Source organism: Cibotium barometz, chromosome 23 (genome assembly GCF_041138505.1).
Source record: "Cibotium barometz isolate CiBa-2024 chromosome 23, ASM4113850v1, whole genome shotgun sequence".
In the NCBI taxonomy this organism is placed as follows: domain Eukaryota; kingdom Viridiplantae; phylum Streptophyta; class Polypodiopsida; order Cyatheales; family Cibotiaceae; genus Cibotium; species Cibotium barometz.
The window spans coordinates 49,454,482-49,480,046 of record NC_141068.1 but is presented as its reverse complement, the minus strand read 5'-3'; the positions used below and the strand labels follow the sequence as shown (position 1 = coordinate 49,480,046).

At 43.0% G+C, this 25,565-nt stretch overlaps 1 protein-coding gene across 3 annotated transcripts in view; it reads right to left on the bottom strand.

Moving 5' to 3' along the window:
* Positions 1-14,208, bottom strand: part of LOC147626046 (SCY1-like protein 2 A) — a 104,821-nt gene extending 90,613 nt beyond the window's left edge. For 2 of the 3 annotated variants that reach the window (XM_086817609.1, XM_086817611.1), the window contains exon 1: positions 13,516-14,208. In XM_086817609.1, coding sequence (XP_086673735.1) covers positions 13,516-14,004 — 489 coding nt within the window. In that variant the 5' untranslated portion in view covers positions 14,005-14,208. The remainder of the gene's footprint in view (positions 1-13,515) is intronic. The other variant, XM_086817610.1, reaches the window with a different exon arrangement.
* Between the last annotated feature and the right edge of the window lie 11,357 nt (positions 14,209-25,565).

Here is a 25,565-nt window from a genome sequence, read left to right as displayed (position 1 = left end):
CTACCCATAACTTCTTGTTCGGCTCACCATCTCTGGATCCTCGCCATCGACTACCACTCCTATCAACACAGGATCCCAGTTCCATGAGCTACAATGACAGAAGAAGACAACCCACAAAAAGAAGAAGCGAGTACACCACAACACGATACCTCAACATCCACGAAAGCCAAGATACCCATTATGATGTCTTGACAAAGAAGCTAGAGCTTCATGTACATCGCCATCGACTACAGCATCTCGAAGTGCAAGCAATTTCCATGCACGTTGCCTCCTTGTCCCTCCGGAATTCCCCCCTCGCCACTTGCTTACTAACACCATTGTTTTACTAACCCCTCCTTAATAATACCACCTACCACTTGGATACTAGTCATTAAGAAGTCCATGCTAGTCTACTTATTCAAGTACTCGAACTCCTCTAAAGAGGATGTCCAGCCGCAAAGCCGACCAAAAAAAAAACACCAACAACAAAATAAAGAGTACTACCAGGCACATACAAGAAAGCGAATTCATAAGAGCCCATTCGACTAGCTGGATACTTAAGCGCCAGTACTCCACTAACTTCTTTCCATCCATCTTTCTAACTCCCCCACTCCCTCTCATTTTTGGAGAGACAAGAGAACCCACCAAGTGCGACACTTCCCAACATGCCTCGATAACCTCTTACCGATCACACGAGGACGCGATCGAGTTTTAAGAAGGGGAGTATGTTAACCACATATTGGTTAACACATCCTACGACGAGAACTAAAAAAGACACAAGGTGAAACTTCCATGAAAATGGAGTCGTGAGCTTGCGCTGCTGATTTTCCTACCCCCGCCTGCCCTCGCCTGCCCATCTATAGCCCCCCACCTGCCCCTGTGCTACCTCGCTTGCCCTCCTGCTGCCCCCGTCGACCCTCTTGCTGCCCCTACCAGCCCTCCTATTGCTCCTGCCTGCCCCTCTGCAGCCCCTCGCCTGCCCTTCTTCAACCCCGGCCCCCTTCTGTTGCCCCCGCCTCCCCATCTGCTGCCCCCGCCTGCCCCACTGCTTTTGCTACCCCAGCTACTCCCGCCCTTCTGCTCCCGCCTTCACCCCCCTCTTCTGCACCCGCCTCTTTATCAACGGCAATTTTATCTGGATTCAAGTCGGCCGCCCACTTTTTTGATTGGCTTTATGGCTTCTTCTGCCACCACAGCCAATCTTTCATCACCCCCACTGGCCGGGAGAATCATCAATTTTTCACAAGACGAGCTCACCTCTCTTCAGCACGACATTGACCTGGAGGTCCAAACCACCCTTGTTGCGAGAGTTTATGGTTCCCACCCCTCTCACTAACACGCCCGTGAATGGCTTCTAGCATCTCTCCCTTCTGAGTTGATTGTGCACTTCCAGGATACTCGTTTGCTTGGTAGAGGCTTCTTCCAGGTGGACTTTCATTCTTCAAAGCTACTTCTCAGGTTTTGGCTGGCAGCCCCTTCCCTCTTGGTCCTAGGAAGATTTTCTTCTTTCAGTACCAGGTGGGCTTTGATCCTGTGGCGGAGGATCGGTGCCTTACCCGGTCTCACTAAGGTTCCCTGCTCTTCCTCGGTCCTATTGGAAGCTTTTAGCTTCCATAGGGGCATCCTTTGGCCAAGTTCTAGAGGTACCAGTCCTTCCGAGCTCTCCCGCCTCAGCTTCCCCAGCTGTTACCGCCACTCTTGATGGTGTACCCCAGGTCTTGTGCTTGTTCTTGATCCATCGATTACTGATTATCATGTTATGCTTCAAAGACCCGACGGATCTCATTTCCGCCAAAGGATGGAGATTGTAGGCAGACCTGACCAGTGTCGGATTTGTCGTCGACAGGGTCACATTGCTAGAGATTGTCCCAGATCGAGGGGCCATGCTAGGAGGCGGCGTGGTCCTGCCCATCAGAGGGCTTCTGTAGTTGCCGAGACTCCAGTTGCTCCTTTGCCACAACATACCACACAGCATTGGGTTGTGGTTAGGGATGGCAGGCACCCTCGGACCCCCATACTTGCCCCTTCACCCACACCCCTTATGGAGCACCCTAACCCCTATGCAGCTTTTGCCTCATAGGATGTTGATCCTTCTTTGGAGGATGAGGCTTTGCAGGCACATGATCTGGATCCTTCTTTGGAGGATGAGGCTTTGCAGGCACATGATCTGGATCCTTCATAGGAGGATGCTCCATTACAGTTACAGGATGATTGTACCCTTGAGGATGATGTTGCACATTCGCATTGTCATGGTACCTCTCCAATTCTGAGGACTAGCCCTGGCTTTTCCCCGGAGTGGGAGAGAGAGGTAAGGTTTACATCGTCAGATTTTCCCTCCCTTACCTATGCAAGACGTACTTCCGCCTCTAAAGGGGGTCCTTCGTCGACCACGAGATCTGGTCGCTCCTACTCTCAGTCCTTATGAGGATTGTCTCTTGGAACATTCAGGGTCTTGGGGGTTTTTTTCCGCGTCTACAGAAACAAATTGTAAAAACCCAGCTTCATTGTCCAATCACAGGTGGACCTATGGATGTATTGCTCTTGCAAGAGCATAAACTGGATGCTAGCCAATGTGGGAGATCAGGCAAGCTTCTCTCGGGACACATCTTTTGGTCATCAGCTGTTGGTACCAAGGGTGGTGTCTGTATCTCTGTTTCAGCTTTGATCTTGCCTTGCATCATTGGACATGGTGTCATTTTGCCTACGAGAGCGTAGTGGATCCTTCTTATGCAAGGTACTACACGCATTGGTATTCTCAACCTCTATACTCCTAACCATAGAGGTGAGAGGATTGCCTTTTGGAAATCTCTCACTACACTGATGCCTCTTGCCGACCATTAGATTATTGGTGGGGATCTTAACATGGTTGAGATGCCAACGGATAAAAGAGGTGGACATGAGGGCTTGGTGCATCCTCTTGAAAGAGCGTCTTGGGAGAGGTTTATACTCTCCATTCATGGCAAAGATTGTTGGCATGAGGATGACATTTTGAGGAGTCCATGCACTCTTCTTTATTCATGGTCTAACAGGAGAAGAGATGCAGGATGTATCTATGCACGGTTAGACAAATTTTATGTGTATGATTGGGTGCTTGACAAAGGTGGGCATACTTTTATTGCTACTGGCACCTCTAAACGGATCATTGCCCAGTGGTTTTATGTATTAGAGATCCGAATTGCAATGAATCAGCATCCCATGTACGCATCCTTGATCATTTGTTTTAAGATGCAGAGCTGTCGCGCCATATGCTTGATATTTGGAGATCTCATGATTTCTTACAAGCCTCTCAAAGCATGTCTCTGTGATATTAGTGACTTTTATCACACATGTGCCCTGTCTAAGAGGCAAGAGGCCTTGGATTTAGAAAGGGCTATTAGACGTAGATTGGCTGCCTTGCAGAAAGAGCACGAGAAACATCCTCATGCTCAATGGGTTGTAGATTCTTTATGTATTGTTAGGACAGAACTTCATCACTCTCTTGAGCAGCGCGCGGAGTACCGTTTCCATGTCCAGGATTCCTTTTGGACACAGGTGGGTAGCAGATGTAACAAACATTTCTTTGCTACTCACGGCCCATCTCATGCCAGAGACAGAATCAGGCAGTTGCAGGATTCACATGGCACTCTTCACTCAGATCCTCTTATGGTTAGACAGATTGCCACTGATTTCTATAGCTAGCTTCTTAGTGCTAAGCCGCACTCTGATTTGAGACATAGGGCACAGAGGAAGGTTTGGAATGCATTGCCACATTTAATCACTAAGGAGATGTGTGCCGCTCTAGATGCCCCTTTCTCTGTGCAGGAGTTCAGTCATGCTCTTCATGCCTTACCTCACGGTAAGTGTCCAGGGGAGGATGGTGTCACGACCCTGTGTTTTTCTCTGGACAGTATGCAGGTGTGCACGGGTACATGGTGGACAATGTGAATGGCATTAGGTTGGAGTCAAAAAGGAAGCCCATATGTGGACAACCCCAAGTGTGAAGGGGGCAAAGATACTTAAATTTAAAAAGGTTTTATAACCTTTGGTGGGCAAAAAAATTAAAGTTTTAAAGGTTTTAAAACCTTGGGAGGCCCCTAAGCAATTTATAGAGACTACTCCACTTTTGGAGGCCCACGACTCTCCTTTCTCTCTCTCTTGCTTTTGGGGAGGAGGCGTGCAAGCTAGCTGCGTGGAAGAGAGAAGAAGTCGACTGCATATGTGGGCTGCTGGTTTTTGGCTGCGCACAGAAGAGTCCATGTGGATCTATGCGACTGCAGTACAGTGTACGGCTGCAACAGGTACAGTGTACGACTGCTGTGTCTGCAGGTACAGGCGGCGCAGGTCAGGCGGCTGCAGTTACAGGTACAGGGGGCGTAGGTAGGTACAGCTGCAGGTACAATCCACGTGGCAGCTGTACGACTGCAGGTTCAGGTGTACGGCTGTACGACTGCATGCACATGTGTACGGGTAGGTACAGCTGGTACAGGCGGCTGCTGTACGACAGCTGATACAGGAGACAGCTGCACACTATTTGGTTCGGGACTGTTTTGGAAAGGGTTTATGGACTGTTTCGTGGCAGTTCATGTGGCTATGAACATGAGCGATGCTCAGGACTGTTTTGAGATCAGTTTGAGGACAGTTTATGGGCTGTTTTTGGTTGGTTGCAAATTCAGCTATGTGCTTGGGTTTCCAACTGTAAGTACAGGTCAATTGAAAGTGTTTCTTGGCATGGGAGTGATGCAAGCTCGCATGGCTGCGTGCTCATGAAGCAGATTGTTTTCTTCCTGCTAGAAAGGAACAGAGGGACCTACAGTTATGGACATCTCTATGTTGCCAGATGTTTCATGAGGGAACACGTAACTAGATATATGCTGTTGTTGGCACTATTGTTGAATGGTGCTATGAATGGTTCTATATGGAAACAGAACAGAAGTTTCAAAGGGAAACAGGCCTCAGGGTTTCATGCGGAAACAGGTTGTAGGTTTCTCGAGGAAACATGTTTTTGGGTTTCTCCAAGAGACAGGTCACATGCAGGCAGAAGGTACAGGAATGGACACATGTTTGGTACAGCCTTGCTACTGATTGGGCAGGGGATAGGGAATCCATGACAGAGATGGATAGTACCCTTGAAAGGTAGAGAGGGTTGGTACAGGTGTGTCGACTGTAAGGTATGCTATGCTGTGATACGAGTTCTCTTTTGAGAGACAGTTTGGGAGTTTGTGTTGTGATGCAGTAGCACTGGATGTGTCAGGGTGTCATGCTGTTCATAGTGTGAGAGGCTATGGATGGTTGTGGCAACCCTGATCATAGGAGAAAGCTTCTGTATGCAGACTCAATGTGAGAGTCTTTCGATGTGAACAATGGCTGGATTTGTTTGTGGATGCCGTGTGGAAAAGAAGCCATGATGCAGATTCTTTGCAGGCTTCAGGAGTTCTACTATGACGACAGAGTTCCCAGCCTTATTGTAATCAAAGCTCTTATAATCAATTAAAGAAATACCGCAAGGGGCGCCACTGCGTTTTGGGGCCAATCGGTGTCCGTGTACTGTATGCAGGAGCACTCTAGCTCCCCCTGTTTGTTTTTCTTTTCTAGGTCCTCAATGGTGTTGAAGTGTTTTATGTGCGAGTGTTTGTTTCACCACCTATCAAATTTCTGAAGGCCGGTTTCAAGGTTCCGCCGGGACATCGTCGACTTTCTCAAGGAGGCGAGCTCGTGGTTGTCACATCAAAAGCTTCAACATGAGGAAAGTGAAAAGGAAGTGCAGGAGGCAGTGCAGGGTTGTGTGTCTTTGCCTATATGAGGTGAAGAGCAAGAGCTGAAGATGAAGCTCAGGAGAAAAGACACCAAGAACAAGAAGCAATTGAAGTGTTATGGTGCAAAACATTCGACAGTTTGTCACCGGTCATATCTTCATAGAGGCTTCATGGGTTCGGAAAACACTTTCTTTCTATGTTTAGCAGTGGTTATCTATTATGCTTCATCGAGGACTTGTGCTTACCACTTGGGTGGAGTGCAAGCAGGTTTTGGGTGCCTAAGGATGTATCAGATAAGGCTCAGACGGAAGCGGAGGAACTTGACGAGGTTCTTATTCCCGAGCAGTTACTGGCACATAAGGAACGCTATCCTGTGAAGTTCAAGAGCTATTCACTGATGGATGCGAAGTGGATGGAGGAGGTTCACTGATGGATGCGAAGTGGATGGAGGAGGGTGACTTAGCAGATTCACCTCAAGATTTGCAGCTTTATCTTGATGCCTTTGAGTTGGAGTCGACTCTTGTTACGGCTCATTCAGGTTCAGCAGAGCATAGGTCTGGAGCATTGCCTGATGCTCAAGAGGGGGGTAGCACCTCCGCTCCCTTGTTACACAGACAGGCTCAGTTGTCATCTAGGAGTCGCTTGGTGACATCTTTGTATTCACCCGAAGGTACTGAGGTTGGCAATACATCTGCATATGGGACTTCTATGATATCACATGAGATGGTAAAGTTGGGTATGGTTCACAGTCGCGTGCACCTTGAACTATAACTGCAACTATGGATAACTCTATGGAGGGCATAAGTCTTGCGAGCAGTCCTAGAGTTGGTTTGGTTCATATATGGATTGAACCCTATTTGTGCATGTATGCATACACTTTTTGAGGTAGAGGTATTTTTGTATTCTGGTGCCATTGGATCTTGGTATCATTGAGAATAGATTGGGAAATACTCTGCATTGTGTCATGTGTTGCATGTATGTTGGTATGATACATCAAATGCTTTATTATGTTCATGGATGAACCACTGGATGTGACTCCTGCAGGATGGCCATGAGACATATGTGGGAAGTACTTAGTGGATGTAGTGTTTGGATGCATTGAATGCTTTCATATGCTCATGTTGTACCATCAGTCGTGGGTCCTGCGGGATGCCCATGGGCGTAAGGCTTGTGAGCAGCCCTTAGACTGTTACTTTAGAGTAGGTAGAGCAACTTGAGGAGCATATTGTTTGCGAATGCATATGTGTGTCATGCATATGTGTGCCATATGTAGAATGATGCATGGTTTTGTTTTTGGCTAACACAGTTAACGTGTTTCCACTTGGTTTTAGACTTTTGCTGCAGGTTCTGAAGGAAGAAGCAAGAGTTGTTTGTCACTTTGGCGTGACAATGTGGCCTATTATGCAGGATGATTGTCTTATTATCCGGATGCATTGGAGGACCATTGTTTCTGTCATATGGGGAGTCTTTGCTCATAAGATGCCTTACTGTGCCATTGAGTGCAATCGAGGACGCTCGCTATTTTTCAAGAGGGGGGTATGTCACGACCCTGTGTTTTTCTCTGGACAGTATGCAGGTGTGCACGGGGACATGGTGGACAGTGTGAATGGCATCAAGTTGGAGTCAAAAAGGAAGCCCATGTGTGGACAACCCCAAGTGTGAAGGGGGCAAAGATACTTTAATTTAAAAAGGTTTTATAACCTTTGGTGGGCTAAAAAATTAAAGTTTTAACGGTTTTAAAACCTTGGGAGGCCCCTAAGCAATTTATAGAGGCTACTCCACTTTTGGAGGCCCACGACTCTCCTTTTTCTCTCTCTCTTGCTTTTGGGGAGGAGGCGTGCAAGCTGGCTGCGTGGAAGAGAGGAGAAGTCGACTGCACATGTGGGCTGCTGGTTTTTGGCTGCGCACAGAAGAGTCCGTGTGGATCTGTGCGACTGCAGGTACAGGCGCCGCGGGTCACACGGCTGCAGTTACAGGTACAGGCGGCGCAGGCAGGTACAGCTGCAGGTACAGTCCACCTGGCAGCTGTACGACTGCAGGTTCAGGTGTACGACTGTACGACTGCAAGCGCATGTGTACGGACAGGTACAGCTGGTACAGGCGGCTGCTGTACGACAGCTGATACAGGAGACAGCTGCACACTATTTGGTTCGGGACTGTTTTGGAAAGGGTTTATGGACTGTTTCGTGGCAGTTCATGTGGCTATGAACATGAGCAATGCAATGCTCGGGACTGTTTTGAGATCAGTTTGAGGACAGTTTATGGGCCGTTTTTGGTTGGTTGCAAATTCAGCTATGTGCTTGGGTTTCCGGCTGTAAGTACAGGTCAATTGAAAGTGTTTCTTGGCATGGGAGTGATGCAAGCTTGCATGGCTGCGTGCTCATGGAGCAAATTGTTTTCTTCCTACTAGAAAGGAACAGAGGGACCTAATGTTATGGACATCTCTATGTTGCCAGATGTTTCATGAGGGAACACGTAACTAGATATATGCTGTTGTTGGCACTATTGTTGAATGGTGCTATGAATGGTTCTGTATGGAAACAGGACAGAAGTTTCAAAGGGAAACAGGCCTAAGGGTTTCATGTGGAAAGAAGTCGTAGGTTTCTCGAGGAAACATGTTTTTGGGTTTTTCCAGGAGATAGGTCACATGCAGGCAGAAGGTACAGGAATGGACAGATGTTTGATACAACCTTGCTACTGATTGGGCAGGAGACAGGGAATCCATGACAGAGATGGATAGTACCCTTGGAAGGTAGAGAGGGTTGGTACGCGTGTGTCGACTGTAAGGTATGCTGTGCTGTGATACGAGTTCTCTTTTGAGAGACAGTTTGGGAGTCTGTGTTGAGATGCAGTAGCACTGGGATGTGTCAGGGTGTGATGCTGTTCATAGTGTGAGAGGCTATGGATGGTTGTGGCAGCCCTGATCATAGGAGAAAGCTTCTGTATGCAGACTCAATGTGAGAGTCTTTCGATGTGAACAATGGCTGGATTTGTTTGTGGATGCCGTGTGGACAAGAAGCCATGATGCAGATTCTTTGCAGGCTTCAAGAGTTCTACTATGACGGCTGAGTTCCCAGCCTTATTGTAATCAAAGCTCTTATAATCAATTAAAAAAATACCGCAAGGGGCGCCACTGCGTTTTGGGGCCAATCGGTGTCCGTGTACTGTTTGCAGGAGCACTCTAGCTCCCCCTGTTTGTTTTCCTTTCCTAGGTCCTCAATGGCGTTGAAGTGTTTTATGTGCGAGTGTTTGTTTCACCGCTCGTCAGATTTCTAAAGGCCGGTTTCAGATGGCCTCTCCCCTGTTTTTTTCATTACTTTTTGGGATGAGATTGGAGCTAAGACCACATCGGCTCTGCAGGAGATGTGGGACACAGGCTCTATGCCTTCTTCTCTCACTGAAGGGTTTATTTATCTTATTCCTAAGAGTGGGGATAAGACATTGATTGGCCAGTGGAGACCTATCACCTTACTTGGGACTGCCTATAAGATTCTTGCTCAGGCAGTGAGCATCAGATTGTAGCCAATTTTGCAGGATGTCATTCATGATACTCAAAATGGATTCTTACACGGCAGGAGCATCTTTGATAACATCTTCTCGTTTCGGAGCCGTCGAATAGGCTAAAGCAAGCAATCAGCCCTTAGCCATTCTGCTCTTGGATTTTGAGGAGGTCTATGATAGAGTGGATTGGGACTTCCTTGAGGGTACTCTCAGCCATATGGGCTTCTCTCAGAGATGGATCAAGGGAGTTTCATGCATGTATTGTGATGCCCCCAGAGAGTGCTCGCTTGCGGTGATAGCGGAGAGCGGTTTCAAATTTCTCGCTCAGTATGACAGGGATGCCCTTTAGCCCCATTATTATATATCATAGTTGCAAAGGCCATAAGCATCTTTCTCCGCTCCACTGCTGGTATTTCAGGATTGAGGTTGCCTCTTCATAGTCAAGAGGAATTGGTTGACTCTTGAGTTAGCTGATGACATAGCCATGTTCCTGGAGGCTTCACATATATGCTTATGTTCCTTCCAGGTAGCACTAGAGGAGTTCTATTTGGCAGCAGGGGCGCTCATTAATTGGCACAAATCTGTTGGTTTTTGGGTTAGTGATTCACCGAGAGTTGCTTGCGGTGCAGAGATTGGTTTGACTTGGATCAGCAGAGGATGCACTGCTAGATATTTGGGATGCCAAGTTGGGATTGATATTTCTCCTGCACAGCAGTTTGCTCCGGTACTTATGAGTATCAGGAAGAAGTTCCTCCATTGGAGCTCTAGAAGATTAGATTTAGCTTCCAGAGCTTTGGTGGCTAATCAGGTATTGCTTGCCTCAGCTTGGTTTATTGCCTCTTGTTGGTGCTTCTCTCGTGCATGCATTGGCCAATTGCGAAGATTGATCCGCAATTTTCTTTGATCGGGTTTGGATGGCACCTCAAACACTCGTACCAGGGTAGCTTGGCTCATAGTTATTCAACCCAAACGAGTGGGGGGCTTGAATATTATCGATCCGGATGTTCAGTGCAAGGAGTTGCTTTGAGCACTGAGCCTTGGAAGGATTTTTTCTTGTCTCAGATTTCCGGATGTACACCCAAGGTCGGGAGAGACTGGATGCCCAGCACGTTTTTTGTTCACAGAGGCTGATTTCAGGGCACCATATTCCCCTCTTATTGCAGCCATTGTCAAAGCATGGAGAAGCATGAGATCTTTTTTGCGACAAAGGCATCCTAGGTGTTTGGATGAGGCTGACCGACAACCTATTATGTGGAGCAAGCTCATTAGGGATGAGGCTGATCGGCCACTTGGTGCATCTCATTATATGCAGTGGTCACGATGGGAGAGATGTGCACACATAGTTCTTGCTTGGAAGACCTTTAAGAGTCTTCCGGAGGATCGGAGAGCTGTATCCATTCAGCATCTTAGGGGCTCTCACATTCATATTGATCAGATTGATGCAGCTATTCCGCATGAGTGGCTTTCTAGGACCTTTCACGGAGACTATCATCCGAGTTGGCTTGGAGTTTTTTCGAGGATAGGCATACCTCTGCAGGTCATTGCTCTCTCGTGCCAGGAGGCTACAGATTGCATCATTTACTCTATCATGCGCCTGGAGGGAGATTGAGGAGATGTAGTATGGAGGGAGATTGAGGAGATGTAGTATGGAGGAGATCATCCCAGATACTAGGCTTAGTCCAGTGAGGATTGTTGGTCGTTCGGGGAAGCATTGGTTCATTGACCCTTCTCCTAAGATAGTGACTCATGGCTCTTGGTGTTTGTGATTATATGGTGGCAGTCCTATCAGATATCTTCACTGGGATCCAGGAGAGTGGGAGTGGATTGATGCCGTCTTCCTTTTTTCAGTTTCACTGTCCAGAATGCCAGGCTTCTCCTCACTCGACAAATGCATAGGATCCCTACTCTCAGGCCTCATTGGAAGAGCTATGATATTTCTCCAATGATACAGCGCAGATATTGGCATAGACTTTGACACTCGTACAGAAGGAGCCAGATCTCTCATTTCTTTTGGTTATTCTTACATGGTGGTCTCCCCACCAATCAGTGGAGATCGATTTTCGGTGTAGCACCTTCCTGTCCTAGGTGTGCAGCAGATTCTGAGACTGTACAGCATTATTTATGGGGATGTAGCACTGCACAGCAGATTTGGGGTTCTGTAGCCCAACTTATGGGCAAATTGAGTGGGCGAGCCATGCATGTGACTTGGGCGGCAATTGCTTGGCTCTCCCAGTCCGGTCCCCAGCTTTTTTATGAGGGCAGTGGTACAAACTGCTATTTTCATTCGTATAGGTATTGCCCAGCATGGTTTATTGCAGGATGTTCCTCACTCTGATTATACACCCCCTAGATAGAGGATTGACACCAGTTGGGAGATTGTTGCCAGTATTACAACATAGCAGATCTAGAGAGGTAGAGGCACGGAGGCTATTGAGGGTGTTCAGATTTTTGGGTCTCAGTGCATTAGTACTATATGGGGTGATATCATCCATACCGTTCACATTCAGGGGCCCTCTCATTTTGCGCAGGCGAAGCGCGTGATATTTATGCTTGGGACCATGGCATCTTCTTTTCCTCTAGTACCACAGGTCTTACATGGCATCATGATGCTCCTCAGTGTTTGAATTCACCTTACATATTGGGGTGATTCTATTCTTTTCTGGCTTATAGCTATGATTCTTATATGTTTTTCTCATACTTAATAGAAGTCTCTTTTTGGGGAAAAAAAACACATCCTACGACAACTGTGTCCCCACAGTTATGTAATGGGCGCCCGCACTATATTGTAAACCCCGTCATTTGATGAAGGAAACGCCCTAAAGCCGGTCCCAAGTATTGAGCTTCGAAGAACAAACAAGAGGATCTTGGTCAATTGGCCAAACCATAGAGAAAAGCCTTGAAACTATGTTTTGGGCGGCCTAATGAAAAAAGGCTTGGAACTATAAAAGCCAATTTCTCGTATTTGTAATGGATTCTCTTCCATTTGTGCAATAGAAGTGGAGTGTTCTCTCTCCCTCTCTCTTCCAACTCTAATCTAGCATGTGTGGTGCTTAGAGTTAGGGTTTGGGAGTGATTAGTGCTAATCACTTGTTCTCTCATGTTTCCCTCTTGCTTGAGTGGTTAGGCTACCATCGCGATTGTCTTCCGCAGAGATCCCAGACAATCTTCGCGAGAGAGATTGCACCACCCATTGGATTAGAGTAACAGCCTCGGTGTGACGAGCGTGGGGGACAGCAGTGACGAGCGGCTACGGTGGAGCTCTTGAGTATTGCTCGAGCTCGGCAGATAGACAACTTCCCACAACACGTTAGGGTGAGCTTATAATACTAATTCGATATTATTCTCCATCTCTCTTGCATTAGATTCTTTGCCTTATGGAAGATGTCGATGTTTGTGTGAACGCACAAGTCATATTTTCTTACGCTCTTTCTCGAGTACAGTCCTACTCACGCATGAGCCTGCTTATGGCACATAACTAACCCTGTGATCTGAAAGTAGTGGTGAAGCGTTAGAAGGTCGTTCGGTGGAAAAATATTGGGTACAAGAAGAGAATTTGAGCTTTGAAAGAGCGAACGCAGTGACCAATTTTAAAAATTTTGAAAACTTTGATTTGCTGTAATTCTGTGTTTAGAACAAGTGTGGGACGTTGAAAATTTCTTCATTTTGAATCCGGGCCAAATTTGGGTAATTTTTTAATTGTGTTTTACTAAAAGGAGCTCCACACATGAATCTCCTCCTAACTTTGAAGCTTTTTATGAGTAAAAGAAGATGAGAACTATGGAGACTATAGATTTCTGCAGGATTACAACCACCATTATAAATTTAAATCGCTGGATCCTTGATGAAAGTGTGCAGATAGGGTATAACGTTTATGCAAGAGACCATTCCAGACGCATCCACAGATCGGATCAGGCTTTCGACGCAGTTTGTAGAATTCCAGGGCTCAAGAGCATGCCGACTGCACGCTTTTATTTTTTGCCATGTTAAAAACATTTCCATTTGTTTAGGGCGTTCCGATAACTACGAAGAAAGAAGACCACTAAGATCGGGTTCAAGGCCCTAACCCAAAATAATTCTTTTACCCTTCAATGTTGTGATGTGAACCATATGATATGAGATGATTAATCATCAGAAACAAAGAAGCAAAGAATCTCTTTGCTTTAACTAAGAATGATCTCCTTACTAAACCCATCATGATTGATGTGGTGTGAATAATATTAATACATTATGATAATAGCCATTTAATATTTTCCCTTTTTTCTTCATCCAGCCCATAACTGAAGAGACAAAAAAGATCACTTACCAAGCCCTTGAGACCCTTGGGAAGGTTGGAGATGTTGTCAAGGTGCCCAAGCACATTAGCAATGGATGCAAAGATGGGTTCTGTGACCAAGGTCATGGCAGCTTTGTTCTCTTCAAGCCCTTGCACAACATGGACAACTCCAGGGTGCCTCAACTTCACCATCTGCATAGCATCAGCCCTGATGATGTCCAGAAAAGCATCTTCAGCTGCTTTGGAGAGCCCAATTCTCTGTCTAGACTCTGCTAGAGTTTTTTTCTCCAGGACCCACACACATACATGTTGGTTGTGGGCCACAGATTTGTTCCGATGCTTGGCTGCGTACAGTTTCCACACTAGGCCGGGGCCCCCGGACCCCACCTGGTCCTGCAGCTCATAGTCTTGGAGGGCTTTGGGCCCTGTGACCTCGTGGACTGTGCTTTGCACTGTTTGCTCGATCACAGCTGCGGTCTTGGCCAGGGCCTGCGTGAGGCTCTTCATGTTGAGAGACATTGTGGTACGCTTTTTTTTCTCTTCGAGAAAGGAAGAGGGATATACGGGAGATCAATTGATGCAAATCATGAAGCAGCGATAGTATGCTAGCAAGCCAGGCTCACCTTTGCATCGATCGAGCGAGAGAGAGAGAGAGAGAGAGAGAGAGAGAGAGAGAGCGCAATGTTTCGTACTAGCTGGCTGAAGACTCAGCTTCTTCATTAGTTGTGACAGTTAAGGGTAAATACTAGAAGGGGAGAGAGAGAGAGAGAGGGGGGGGTATTAAAGTGTAGAGAATGCAACACTAGGGCATATATGACCAACGGTAGAGAGAGATTTGCTGATTTGAAAAAAAAACAAAAAAATAGAGAGAGAGAGATTTGCTGATTTGAAAAAAAATCATCACCTAATTTTAATATTAGGTCTCTAAGCAAAATTACATACCACTAAGTCTTACCTTTTTACGAAGGCAAGTAATTTCAGTGTTTGGCAATACAAGCAGTGCTAGAAGGGAGACAACAAGGAAGGGAATATTGGTATAGCAAAATGGATATCTATAAGGAAACCGCAAAATCCATGAATTTGCAATAACCACGTCCTTTTTTTCCATCAAAATTTGTGATTTGCCCTTCCTTTTTTTAGACTATTGCATCATAATATTGGGGAGACTTTGGGTGGTGGGTACTTGAAGCTATCCCCATTTTGACCCTCATATTGCATCATAATATTGGGGAGACTTTGGGTGGTGGGTACTTGAAGCTATCCCCATTTTGACCCACATATCCTATGGACACTATTAACTACATTAGTTAACATCTCGTTAACATTACCTTTGACATGTAATGGGGCCTTTTTTGTAATCTCTTATAACCGCGCTTAACATCTATATGATTATGGGATCTAGCCGAGCCTATGACTTGTGTATTGCCGACTATGATGGTTTTTATATATACTAACTCCACTAGCTTTTTGGGCTCTCTTAACATCCCCCTCCCCTGTAAGTCACCATGTAAAAATGCATTCTTTATATCCATCTGATGTAAAGACCACCCCTTGGTTGCAACCATAGTAATAACTACTCTCACGGTTGCCATCCTAGCAACCAAGCTAAATGTGTCCTCATAGCCAATGACATATGTCTGTGCATATCCCTTGGCAACCAATCTTTCCTTGTGCCTACTAAAAACAGAACAATCTAAATTATACTTCACTTCGTAGACTCACTTACATCCAATTAATTGCTTTCTTTTCTCTAGGCAAAGGCACCAAATCCTATGTCTCATTAACATCTAATGCAACCATCTTTTCATCCATGGCAACTTTCTAATTCTTATGTCCAAGTGCCTCCTCAAAACATGTGGGCTCTACCTCTAGTATAGCTTTGACCATATGTACATAATGAGGGGTTGTATACACATCATATCTTAACATGTCCATTAGATATCTGACTTTAGTAAAGTTGCGCACACATGGTCACTTCTAGGTTTTCTCAACAATGCTTTAGCTCTTTGTACACCAAAAGTAATAATAGTTGGGATCCTAAACTCCTCATCAAGGCTCTATTCTAAGCCATTATCTCCATTAACAAAGGAGTGCCATGCTAAACCCATAATGCTTTATAAAAGGCTATCCACCTTTTCTTATCCCTTGCGTGATACATATGAACTTGTTGAATTTCAGCACCTGTAGGAGTACCACCACATGACACATCAAAATGCCTAGTATCGTGCCTCAACTTGCTTGACCAAGGTCTCACAATAGGTACATTATTAGAGAACTATCATGGTCCATTAAGTGCATGTGATTGTTGCTTAATATTTAATGCACCCATTTGATTCCTTGCTTCAACATCTATAGAATCTGTCTCACTAGCATATACCAGCTACTCATCTCATCAAACACAACATCCTTGCTTACTCCCAGTTTATGCGTAGTGGGGTTATAGCATCTATAACCTTTTTACTTAAGGAAATAACCATTGAATATATATATTTTTTGCCTTGCGATCCAACTTTCTTCTCACCTCATCTAGTACATATACATATTAGGCAATGCACCCAAACACTTTCAAGTGTGCCAAATCTGGTTTTCTACCATTAAAATTTTGTTCAGTATCATGCCATAAACTGCTACGATGGGTGTCCTATTCATGATATAAAAATATAATTGATACTACTTCAGCCCAAAAATAATAAGACATCCCTATTCATGATATAAAAATATAATTGATACTACTTCAGCCCAAAAATAATAAGACATCCCTTTCTCATTCTCATCAATGTATGTGCACTTCTGAAATATGCATGTTTTTCCTTTCTAGGCGACCCCATTTTGTTACAAGGTGTACCTACATGTAAACTGCCTCTTTATCCCATGGTCTCTCAAATAGTCATTGAATTCATTGGAGAAATATTATTCCCCACCATTGATGTTAGGCATTTTATGTGCATGCCTTTGTCTTTTTCTACCATAGTGAGTATACACTTCACTTATTTCTTTCATGAAATATGCCCACACTGTTCTATTGTAGGTGTATTTTCTGAAAGGGAGTAAACACTTTACTTTTCTCTTTCATACATACATCCACACTTCCCGAGTATGGTTTATCAATAAAAGATGCATACTAATGGCATTCTCTGTTTGATGTTGTAAAAAATACATCAGAATGCACCACATCCAAAGGTCTTTGTATTACATGCTTATCATGTAAAAATGTATGCTTGGTCTACTTATTTAATTGGCACACTTCACATACTCTATGCATTCCATCGACTTTGAACTTTGGCAAATCTATAATAATACTTTGGGACTGTATATTCTTCAGCTACTCAATATTGACATGTCCAATGCATTTATGCCAAATAGCAATGTCTGCATCACACTTATACTATGTGCAAACATTACATCCTCTTCAGGCATGCTTACATACATTCTACCAACTTAGTTTTCCTTTACAACCAAGCATTATTGGTAATTGAAATCTTCCACTTAACATCCCTGAGGGTTAAACCTCACTTGTAGACCCTGCTCTATCTTTTTCCTAACAAAATTATGTTCTTTGTTATGTTTATCACATGAAGCATACCAGCAAGATACTTCATTTTGCCATCCTCCTACATAGAGAAAGGAACTTTTTCAACATGTGGTCACGTGGTTAGTGGTACCCAAATGTGGTTGCAGATGCGCTCAGTAGTGGTGTCAAATCCATTGATCAATGAAGCAAAGGAGAAAATTATGCAAGACAAATTCTTTGCCCCTATTGCTACCCTTCTGCTGATGCAGGAAAGCAAGACTCCTCACCAGGAAATGAGTTGAGTTCTTGGATACAAAATGGATGAAGGATGCATGTATTATAATAATCGGCTATGTATCCCCAATGATGCGGAAATAAAGGGAAGAATTTTGAGAGAAGCCCATGATAGCCTGATAGCTGGACATCCAGGGTTTATAAAAACCTATATGTCTGTGAAGAAAAGCTTCTTATGGCCAGGACTCAAAAAGGATGTACTTGATCATGTAAGAAAATGCTTAATGTGCCAAAGAGTCAAAGCAGAGAGAGTCAAGATGCCAGGGAAACTGCAGCCTCTAAACATTCCACAGATGAAGTGGGAATACATCAGTATGGACTTTATCACTGGATTACCTTCAGTGCAATCAGGTTGCAACTCCCCCAACCACCCAAATCACACAACTCCCCACTCCTCCCCCATTCCAAAAGTGAGAGCACACACACACACACACACACACACACACATTAAGTTCATGGCATTGGTTTCTGTGGGCATGCTATAAATTAACATGCCTTTTACAATTGATTTTTACAATAAAGCTCATCAAATAAATGATTTTTAATGGCCAAAATGCTAAAAAATGTGTCGATGTAAATCAATAAAAACGTCCCATTCTTCTCCTAAATTTGGTGCACCTATAGTTGTGGAACTAAGCATATGCTACATCACAAAAAGTTACTCACTTCTATCTTTATCCAAGCAGCACTAGTTATTAAAATCTTCCACTTAACATCCATGAGTGTTAAACCTCACTTACAAACCCTTATCAATCATTTGGCTGATTAGAAACCGTGTTCTTTGTTATGTTTGGCACATGAAGCATATTAGCAAGATACTTAATTTTGCCATCCTCATGCATAGATAAAGGGACTTTCCCAACATGTGCAATATGTTGTATCATCACATGTTTCTATATAACCTAGTTTTTCGAATCCCTTTATTCTCTAAGTCACTCACCATGGTTGGTCATGTAGTTAAAGGCACCCAAATCAGCATACCATAAATATCCTAAATTCAATGCATTTGCAATCATGGAACGAAGCATATAACCTGGTTTTTTCAAATCTCTTTATTCTCTAAGCCACTCGCCATGGTTGGTCATGTAGTTAAAGACACCTAAATCAGCATACCATACATATCCTAAATTCAAGGCACCTACAATCATGAAACTAAGCATATGCTACATCACAAAAAGTTTCCCAATTCTATTTTCAGCTTGCTTATTTGACAATGCATAGCTCCCTTGTTGCAACTTCCCACTTTTAATGACATTTTACTTTTTTTAGCAATCTTGATATGCCCTAGTTTGCCTCAGTAATATTACTCTATGCTATTTTTACTCTGATTTCTTTGCCATCCACCTCGGCCTCTCTAGCTCCTCCATCCTCTAGAGTGGCCTCTTCTGGTGTTGTTGGAAATTAATGCTCCACCCTCAGCATTGTTAGTATGTGAGTAGTATGTGAGAGTGAGCTAGGTCTATTTTTAGCTCCCCCTCCTCCCCTTTATGAGAAGCTAATGTTTATATTTGAGCAACACACATCATATTCAATTTTAGATAGTGGATGGAGGTTAAGTGTAAGAAATATAGCATTTATATGGTAGCGATATGTGGACATAGGCTAATAATGGATCAGGACACTTTTTTCCTCTTTATGAGGGTTTTTCCCCCAAGCATATGTCTTATGAGTGTTTAAGTGACCTTATCATGTCACTTCACTTGTACTTCACTCATTTTCATCAATCTACTTTAAGTATTGTGCTTCCATTCATCTCTCCTTGCTTGCTACATCTATGTGTGCGTTGCTACAATGATCTCCACTCCAACAATTGGTATCACAGCAAGTTCTCTTAGCTCTCACCCCCTTGTCATCTTCTCCTCGAGTTGCACTTTGATTGTCTCAAATTGATCTATCCTCTTAGGTGGAGAAGGTAGACTATATAATGTGTTGTTAACTATGTTAACAATATAATTAAGTATTTCGAGTGCATTTCGAGGCTCGTTCGCATGCTATAAGGTTTTCGTAGGCATCTTGAGGGAGTGTCAGTTCAAACTATTTTTGTTCAATCTTGGGTTTTCTACACAATCGCAAACAGCATTGTTGTGTAGACAGTGTCGTCATCATCTTCGACATCCCATCTTTGAGTTCATCTTTATCAGCTTCAACAATATCGTCAACATCATCATCGATTTCTACATTCTTGCTAAGTATCATTTTCACACTCTACACTTTACAAAATTTCATACACTTTGTAGGTTTCCATTGTCATTAGTGATCTACTAATAGCCATTGCATTCAGTGGGCATTGAGACAACATCTATAAGTAGTTGGGATATTTGCATTATGTGTTAGAGATTAGTTATTTGCAGGCAGAATGGCAAGCAGTGATGTATTTAGGATGCTTTTCACTGAAAATAAGCTTGACTAGACCAACTACCAGTTGTGGACCCTATATGATGTGTCATGTATTATTCTCGCCACACAAGGCTTTGGAATGTTATTATTGGCATTAAGGTATGGCCTATCTCGCGAGCGCAACAACATAGTATAAGTACTTTAGATGGTGATACAAGTTCTAACGTAACTATAACATCTACCTCTATACCTCCCATAAAACAAGCTAGGTAGGATGGCAAGGATGTACATGGAAGTCTTATTTATGCCAGGCGTCAAAAAGAACTTGCAGTCAGTCTTTGCCATTGCTAGGGTAGGTCATGAGTTCATGACCAAAGAGATGGAGACATCACTATGGTATTTGGTACTCTAAGACTTGGGCTTTACATGTTGGATAAGTATGAGAGATTGGCACATAATGCTTATCAATTACTACCACATGTGCTATGAGTGAGTGACACAGAGCTATGTCAAGCCCATTTTGGTCACTTGAATTTTGGTAGTTTGTTGCACCTTAAAAGGAAAGAGATGTTGTTAGAGTTACCAAAGCTTGAGGCCCCCATCAAACATGTATGTGAGGAATGCATTTTAGGCAATACAACAGGCATCATTCTTGAAAGATGGATTAGTTAGGGCTATCTAGAAATTATAGCTTATGCATAGTGATATATGTGATTCCATGAAGATACCATCGATCAGATATCTCTACTTTGAGACTTTTATTGATGACTACTCCAAGAACAATTAATTGGATGTATCTATTGAAGGTAAAGTCAAAGGTTTTTACATGATTTAAACACTTTGTTTCTATGGCTGAAAATGTGTCTATATGTTAAGTTGGCACCCTTCTTGTTGAGGGGGGAGTGTATGTATGTACGGTTGAAAGAGGCATAAAACATCAACAAAATGGTGTGGTTGAGAGAAAGAACATATCTCTCATGGAGATGGCATGTCACATGGTTAAAGGCCAGGATTTGCCTCATGTTTTTTAGTCAAAGGTAGTTATGTGTGCACTCATATGCTAAATAGATACCGCACCAAGGACTTGTAGACAATTACCCCTTATGAAGCTTGGAATGGTAGGAAGCCATGTGTGGCTCATTTGCATGTTATTGGTTACCTTGCTTACGCTCCTGTTCCTGAGCAACAATGTAATAAGCTAGATGATAAGGCAATAAAATGTATTTTTATGGGATACAACTCAAAAAGCAAAGGGTATAGACTCTACCATTCGGCCACAAAGCGAATTTTATTGAGTATAGATGTTGTCTTTGTTGATAACTTAATTCATCACCATGCTTTTCTGTAAAAAAATAACAAAATGTATGCTCACAAGGCATCTTTAATACACTCCTACCTTTGTACAATGTTGGGTAGCCATATGTGGAGCAAAGCTCAAAAAGGTGTTGTAATCAGCCCATATACTGGCTGAAATCCAGCTCAAATTTTTACCCACAGATTAGCCTACTATTGATGAGGTAATTATGGATGATGCAATGGATAAGGAAAGGGCAACCATACATGCATCCAAGAGTATGCCAAAATGGCTAATGTAGGCATTACAAGATAGCAAATTAGCTACTCCTTTATCTAGCAAGACACATGTAGGTTCTCATCATGCATCTTATTCTTTTGTGCATCATGTTACTGTTGCCTATATATGCAGTGAAGAGGAGTCAGTTTCCTTTGAGGAAGCATAGGAAATTGGATGCAGGCCATGTAGGATGAGTATGACTCGATCCTCAAAAATGACACTTGGTATTTAGCAAATTTGCCTTATAGTAAAAAGGCCATTGGTACAAAGTGAGTTTATAAGCTAAAGTGTAAAGCTAATGGTAGTGTTGAGATTGCTTGTATATTCTATTTCCTAAATGCCAAAATGCATTGTACACACACATTCCCGTAGATCAAGCTTAAGGTTTAGGTTTACCGATTAATATGTTGTGGATGTTAATCACTCGTAATTGCTTCAAATGCTTTGAAGAAAATTTGGTGGGCCATCCGCCTAGTTAACTACCGTAAATGGGGTTAACATCTCTCCCTGCATGATGTAGGTCCATCCTTGGATCTATGCAATTAAGTGCAGATCGAGGGGTTGGTTCATATGTCGATATAGAATAACCTGCATGATGTAGGTCCGTCCTTGGACCTATGCAATTAAGTGCAAGTTGAGGGGTTGGTTTATGGGTTGATGTAGAAGAAGCTATAGACATGAAAGTTTGACTTGAGAGTTTGTCCACTTGTGTCGATGAAGTACGTCACGAACCTTTGATGCAACTAGATTTGTTGCTTGTAAATGTCACCTTTCAAGGCCTTGATATGTATGTGGAGTGGCTTTTGCTAACGAGGTTTTAGATGTCAAGTGCAATGCAAGTGCACAGGTAGAAACAAATAAAGAGTGCTTAATGCATGCGCTTGAAAAATGCAAGCACTTATATGCTTCACAAAAAGAAAACAGAATGATATGCAAGTAAATCATATTGATGGGTTCTTCAGGCGATAAGTCGTACCTTAGGCCAGTGTTACCACCTCCAATGTCCCCCTATCCAAAGATGTGCCTGAAGGGCTTTTGCTGGTGAGGTTTCAAAGGAATCTTCTCTTATTTTTTTAGTTTTTTAAATAAATATAATAATAATAATATTTAATTGGTAGTTAATTTGAGTGCATATATACAATGTGCCAGTGCATGACTCGATGTTGGACTATGCCTTTGATTGAAAAATCACGACCTTTAACAAGCAAGACTATGCTAATGGTTGGAAAGACCATTCGGTGACAATAGCTATTTTTTTTTTAAAGAAAAGGACTATGCCCTCTGCCCAACAAAACAGATGGCAACTTTAACTTATATTTACAATTTTAACATGTGTACTCAGTATTCAGTTTTAGAAAATAATTGGCGGATACTTGCCAATGTAACTGTGCAGCTCCAGAGAATATTTTGTTCTTTTGAATGCCTTCTAGGGGGGACCAGAATTCTATATCCACCATAGTCTCAAAATCACACAATATATGTCCAGGTAAAAATCTCAGATGATGGAAGTAGAAATTTGCTTGATCAAAGTTAGGTCCATCATTAAGATCATAAAGTAACTCTTGAGCTCCCCATCTTGTATCTTTGTGAGGCACATCTATGAGAGTGATCTTTAACTATATAAACCTAATGGTAGCCATAAAAGCTGGGTCTAGAATCTGCCTCCATGCATAATAGCAAACCTTCAAATGTTGATGCATTTCTTGGATCGTTGTGAATGTAGAGGGCTTGAACTTTCGATAATTAGAGATGTAGTGTGGATTCATGTTCCTCTTGTCTATGAATTCCTTCCTTGTCCATCGTCTTGGATATGACATGTAACATGGATCAACCCTTAATTTGCAGGGGGAGTGGAAATAAGTATAGGCATGTTGTCCTACCTCTAAGTACTCTTGCCGCAATTCAGGTTGTTCACCCACTTCTAATCACCACACATTGTCTTCAATCCATGCTGAGTGGCTTCAAAAATTGTTTAATTTAGGAGAAGCTAACAATACTAATGGTGGATCACTCTAATTCCATACATGTGGTAGCATAATGTTCCTAGCCTAGGATTTGAAATTGAGGACAAATGGATGTATAAGCAAGAGCAAATAATCTCTGACATCTTGGCCTAGCCTCTGAAATTGAGGACAAATGGATGCATAATGTTCCTGGCCTAGGCTCTGAAATTGAGGACAAATGGATGCATAGGCAAGAGCAAATAATCACCAAAGAACAAACCAAAGACTAGAGTGGGCACAACATAATGTGACAGATATGACATTAAGGTCTGCATATTTTCCTATGTTAATTCCTAAAATTTTAACACAAGGTGAATACTGACACATTGAAGCAACGTAGCAACATTTTAACTCATGTAAATGTTCTTGGGTGCCATTGGTGCTTACTGTTGGTGCTTACTGAAGGAAGTAATTGTCTGACAAGCCAATATCCCATATAATAATATACGGCCTTTCTTCTCTGATTCTTTCCAAAGTGTATTCCAAGTTTAGCACCTCCTTAGAGCCACTTCCTTCCTACTTTCCCAATGCTCTCTTTCTTAAAGATATCGTGAGTTCCTAGCATCTATTGCTCCATGTTGGTGAAGTGAATCTGTATTTCAGTTCCCAGCTTTTTGGTTTGAATCTCATAATTTTGAATTAGGGTCACAAATAGTTGCTATAGATTACGCATTAATAGCAAGTGCTTCTTGAGATACTTCTAGGCTGGCCTTCAATCTCCAAAACACCTGATCCAATTCATTTACTACCCATTTAGCATTATGTGACCATTGTTTTCTTTCATCTGCTAAGTATTGAGCTGGTGGTACCTGTATTTCTTCTTGAGGTTTATCTGCTTCTTTTTGGTGTGAGTAGGCTTGTTTTGGTAGACTTTCAGGTGGGCTTTGGCCAAAAGTGGTTGAGAATGTTGGATGTGAAAGAAGATGCTCTGCAAAGACTCACAGACAAAACACGCACACGAGCTCAGAGAACAACATAGATGATAGCTAAATGTACTCGAATTAGATAATGAGTGAGTTAAGTACAACTCTAGTAGCCCTAACACTAGGGCTAACATGGCTAATAACCAACTAAGGGTGTGTTCTCATGGGGAAAAAACCCCTGCCACAGCGTAAGGTAAAAAGTGCCCGTGATGGGCTCAGTTCACACCTGAACTTCTCGGAGGTAGAAGGCTAACAAACCCCCCTTAAGTGAATGGCGTGAACGGATACAAGGTGTAGCAGACTATCCTAGGAGAAGTTATAAGTTTAGAGCTTGTCAAAAAGCTTCAAACTTCTCCTTGGAAAGGGGCTTAGTAAATCCATCTGCCACATTGGCCTGTGTCGGCACGTATGTTAACTATCTCTCCAACATGGAGCCGTTCCCTGACATAGTGGTAATGCACCTCAATGTGCTTCATCCGTGCATGGAAAACTAGATTTTATGCAACTTCTAATGCGCTCTAAATGTCAGTGTAAAGGGTGGTAACATATTACTATTCGATACCAAGATCATCCCTAAAAGATGACGGAGCCAGATACACTCCATAATAGCTATGAATGCTGCCTTGTATTCAACTTCACAACTGGACATGGCTATTATCGATTGCTTCTTGCAAGCCATAAGATGCATGAGCTACCAAGAAGGAAACATTATCCATTGGTTGACACTCTTGTGTCAGAACATCCCTCCTAATCACTATCAGTGTAGGTAGACAAGCATAAAGAAGACAAACTGTTGTAAAACAATGCATAGTACTGAGTGCCTTGAAGGTAGCAGAAGACATGCTTCACTGCTTGCCAATGCCGAGTGTTGGGAAAATGCATAAACATGCTCAATTGTGACACTATAGGCATCCGATAGCTTATTGATAGGTGGCTACATCAAAGGGCTCAGAAGGGTCCTCAATTGACAGTTGGAGATTAGGTTCCACAGGAGTAGAAACAAGTTTGAAATTTGTCATTTGAAAGTGTTCCAAGAGCTGCTGAATGTATCTTCCCTGAGATAACATGATGCCGCCCTCAGTCAGAACAAATTGGAAACCCAAATAATAATGCAGAAGACCCATGTCGAAAACATCAAATGTATTCTGCAGGTCAGCAAATGAAAGCTGCAATGTGCCCCTCATGAGGGCGTGTCATGAGCAGATTGTCCACATAAAGATTGAGGATAAGAAGATGATCTTTTTATTTGCGGACATAAAGAGTGATGATAGTGGAGCTATTTTGAAACAGGAAAGAGAGAAAATATGCATGTATCTTTTGTATACCAAGCACGAGGAGCTTGTTTAAGGCCATAAAATGCTTTGCACAATCTACATACTTGATGCTTTACACCTTGCTAAACAAAGCTAGGAGGTTGTGTGACATAAACCTCTTCCTTC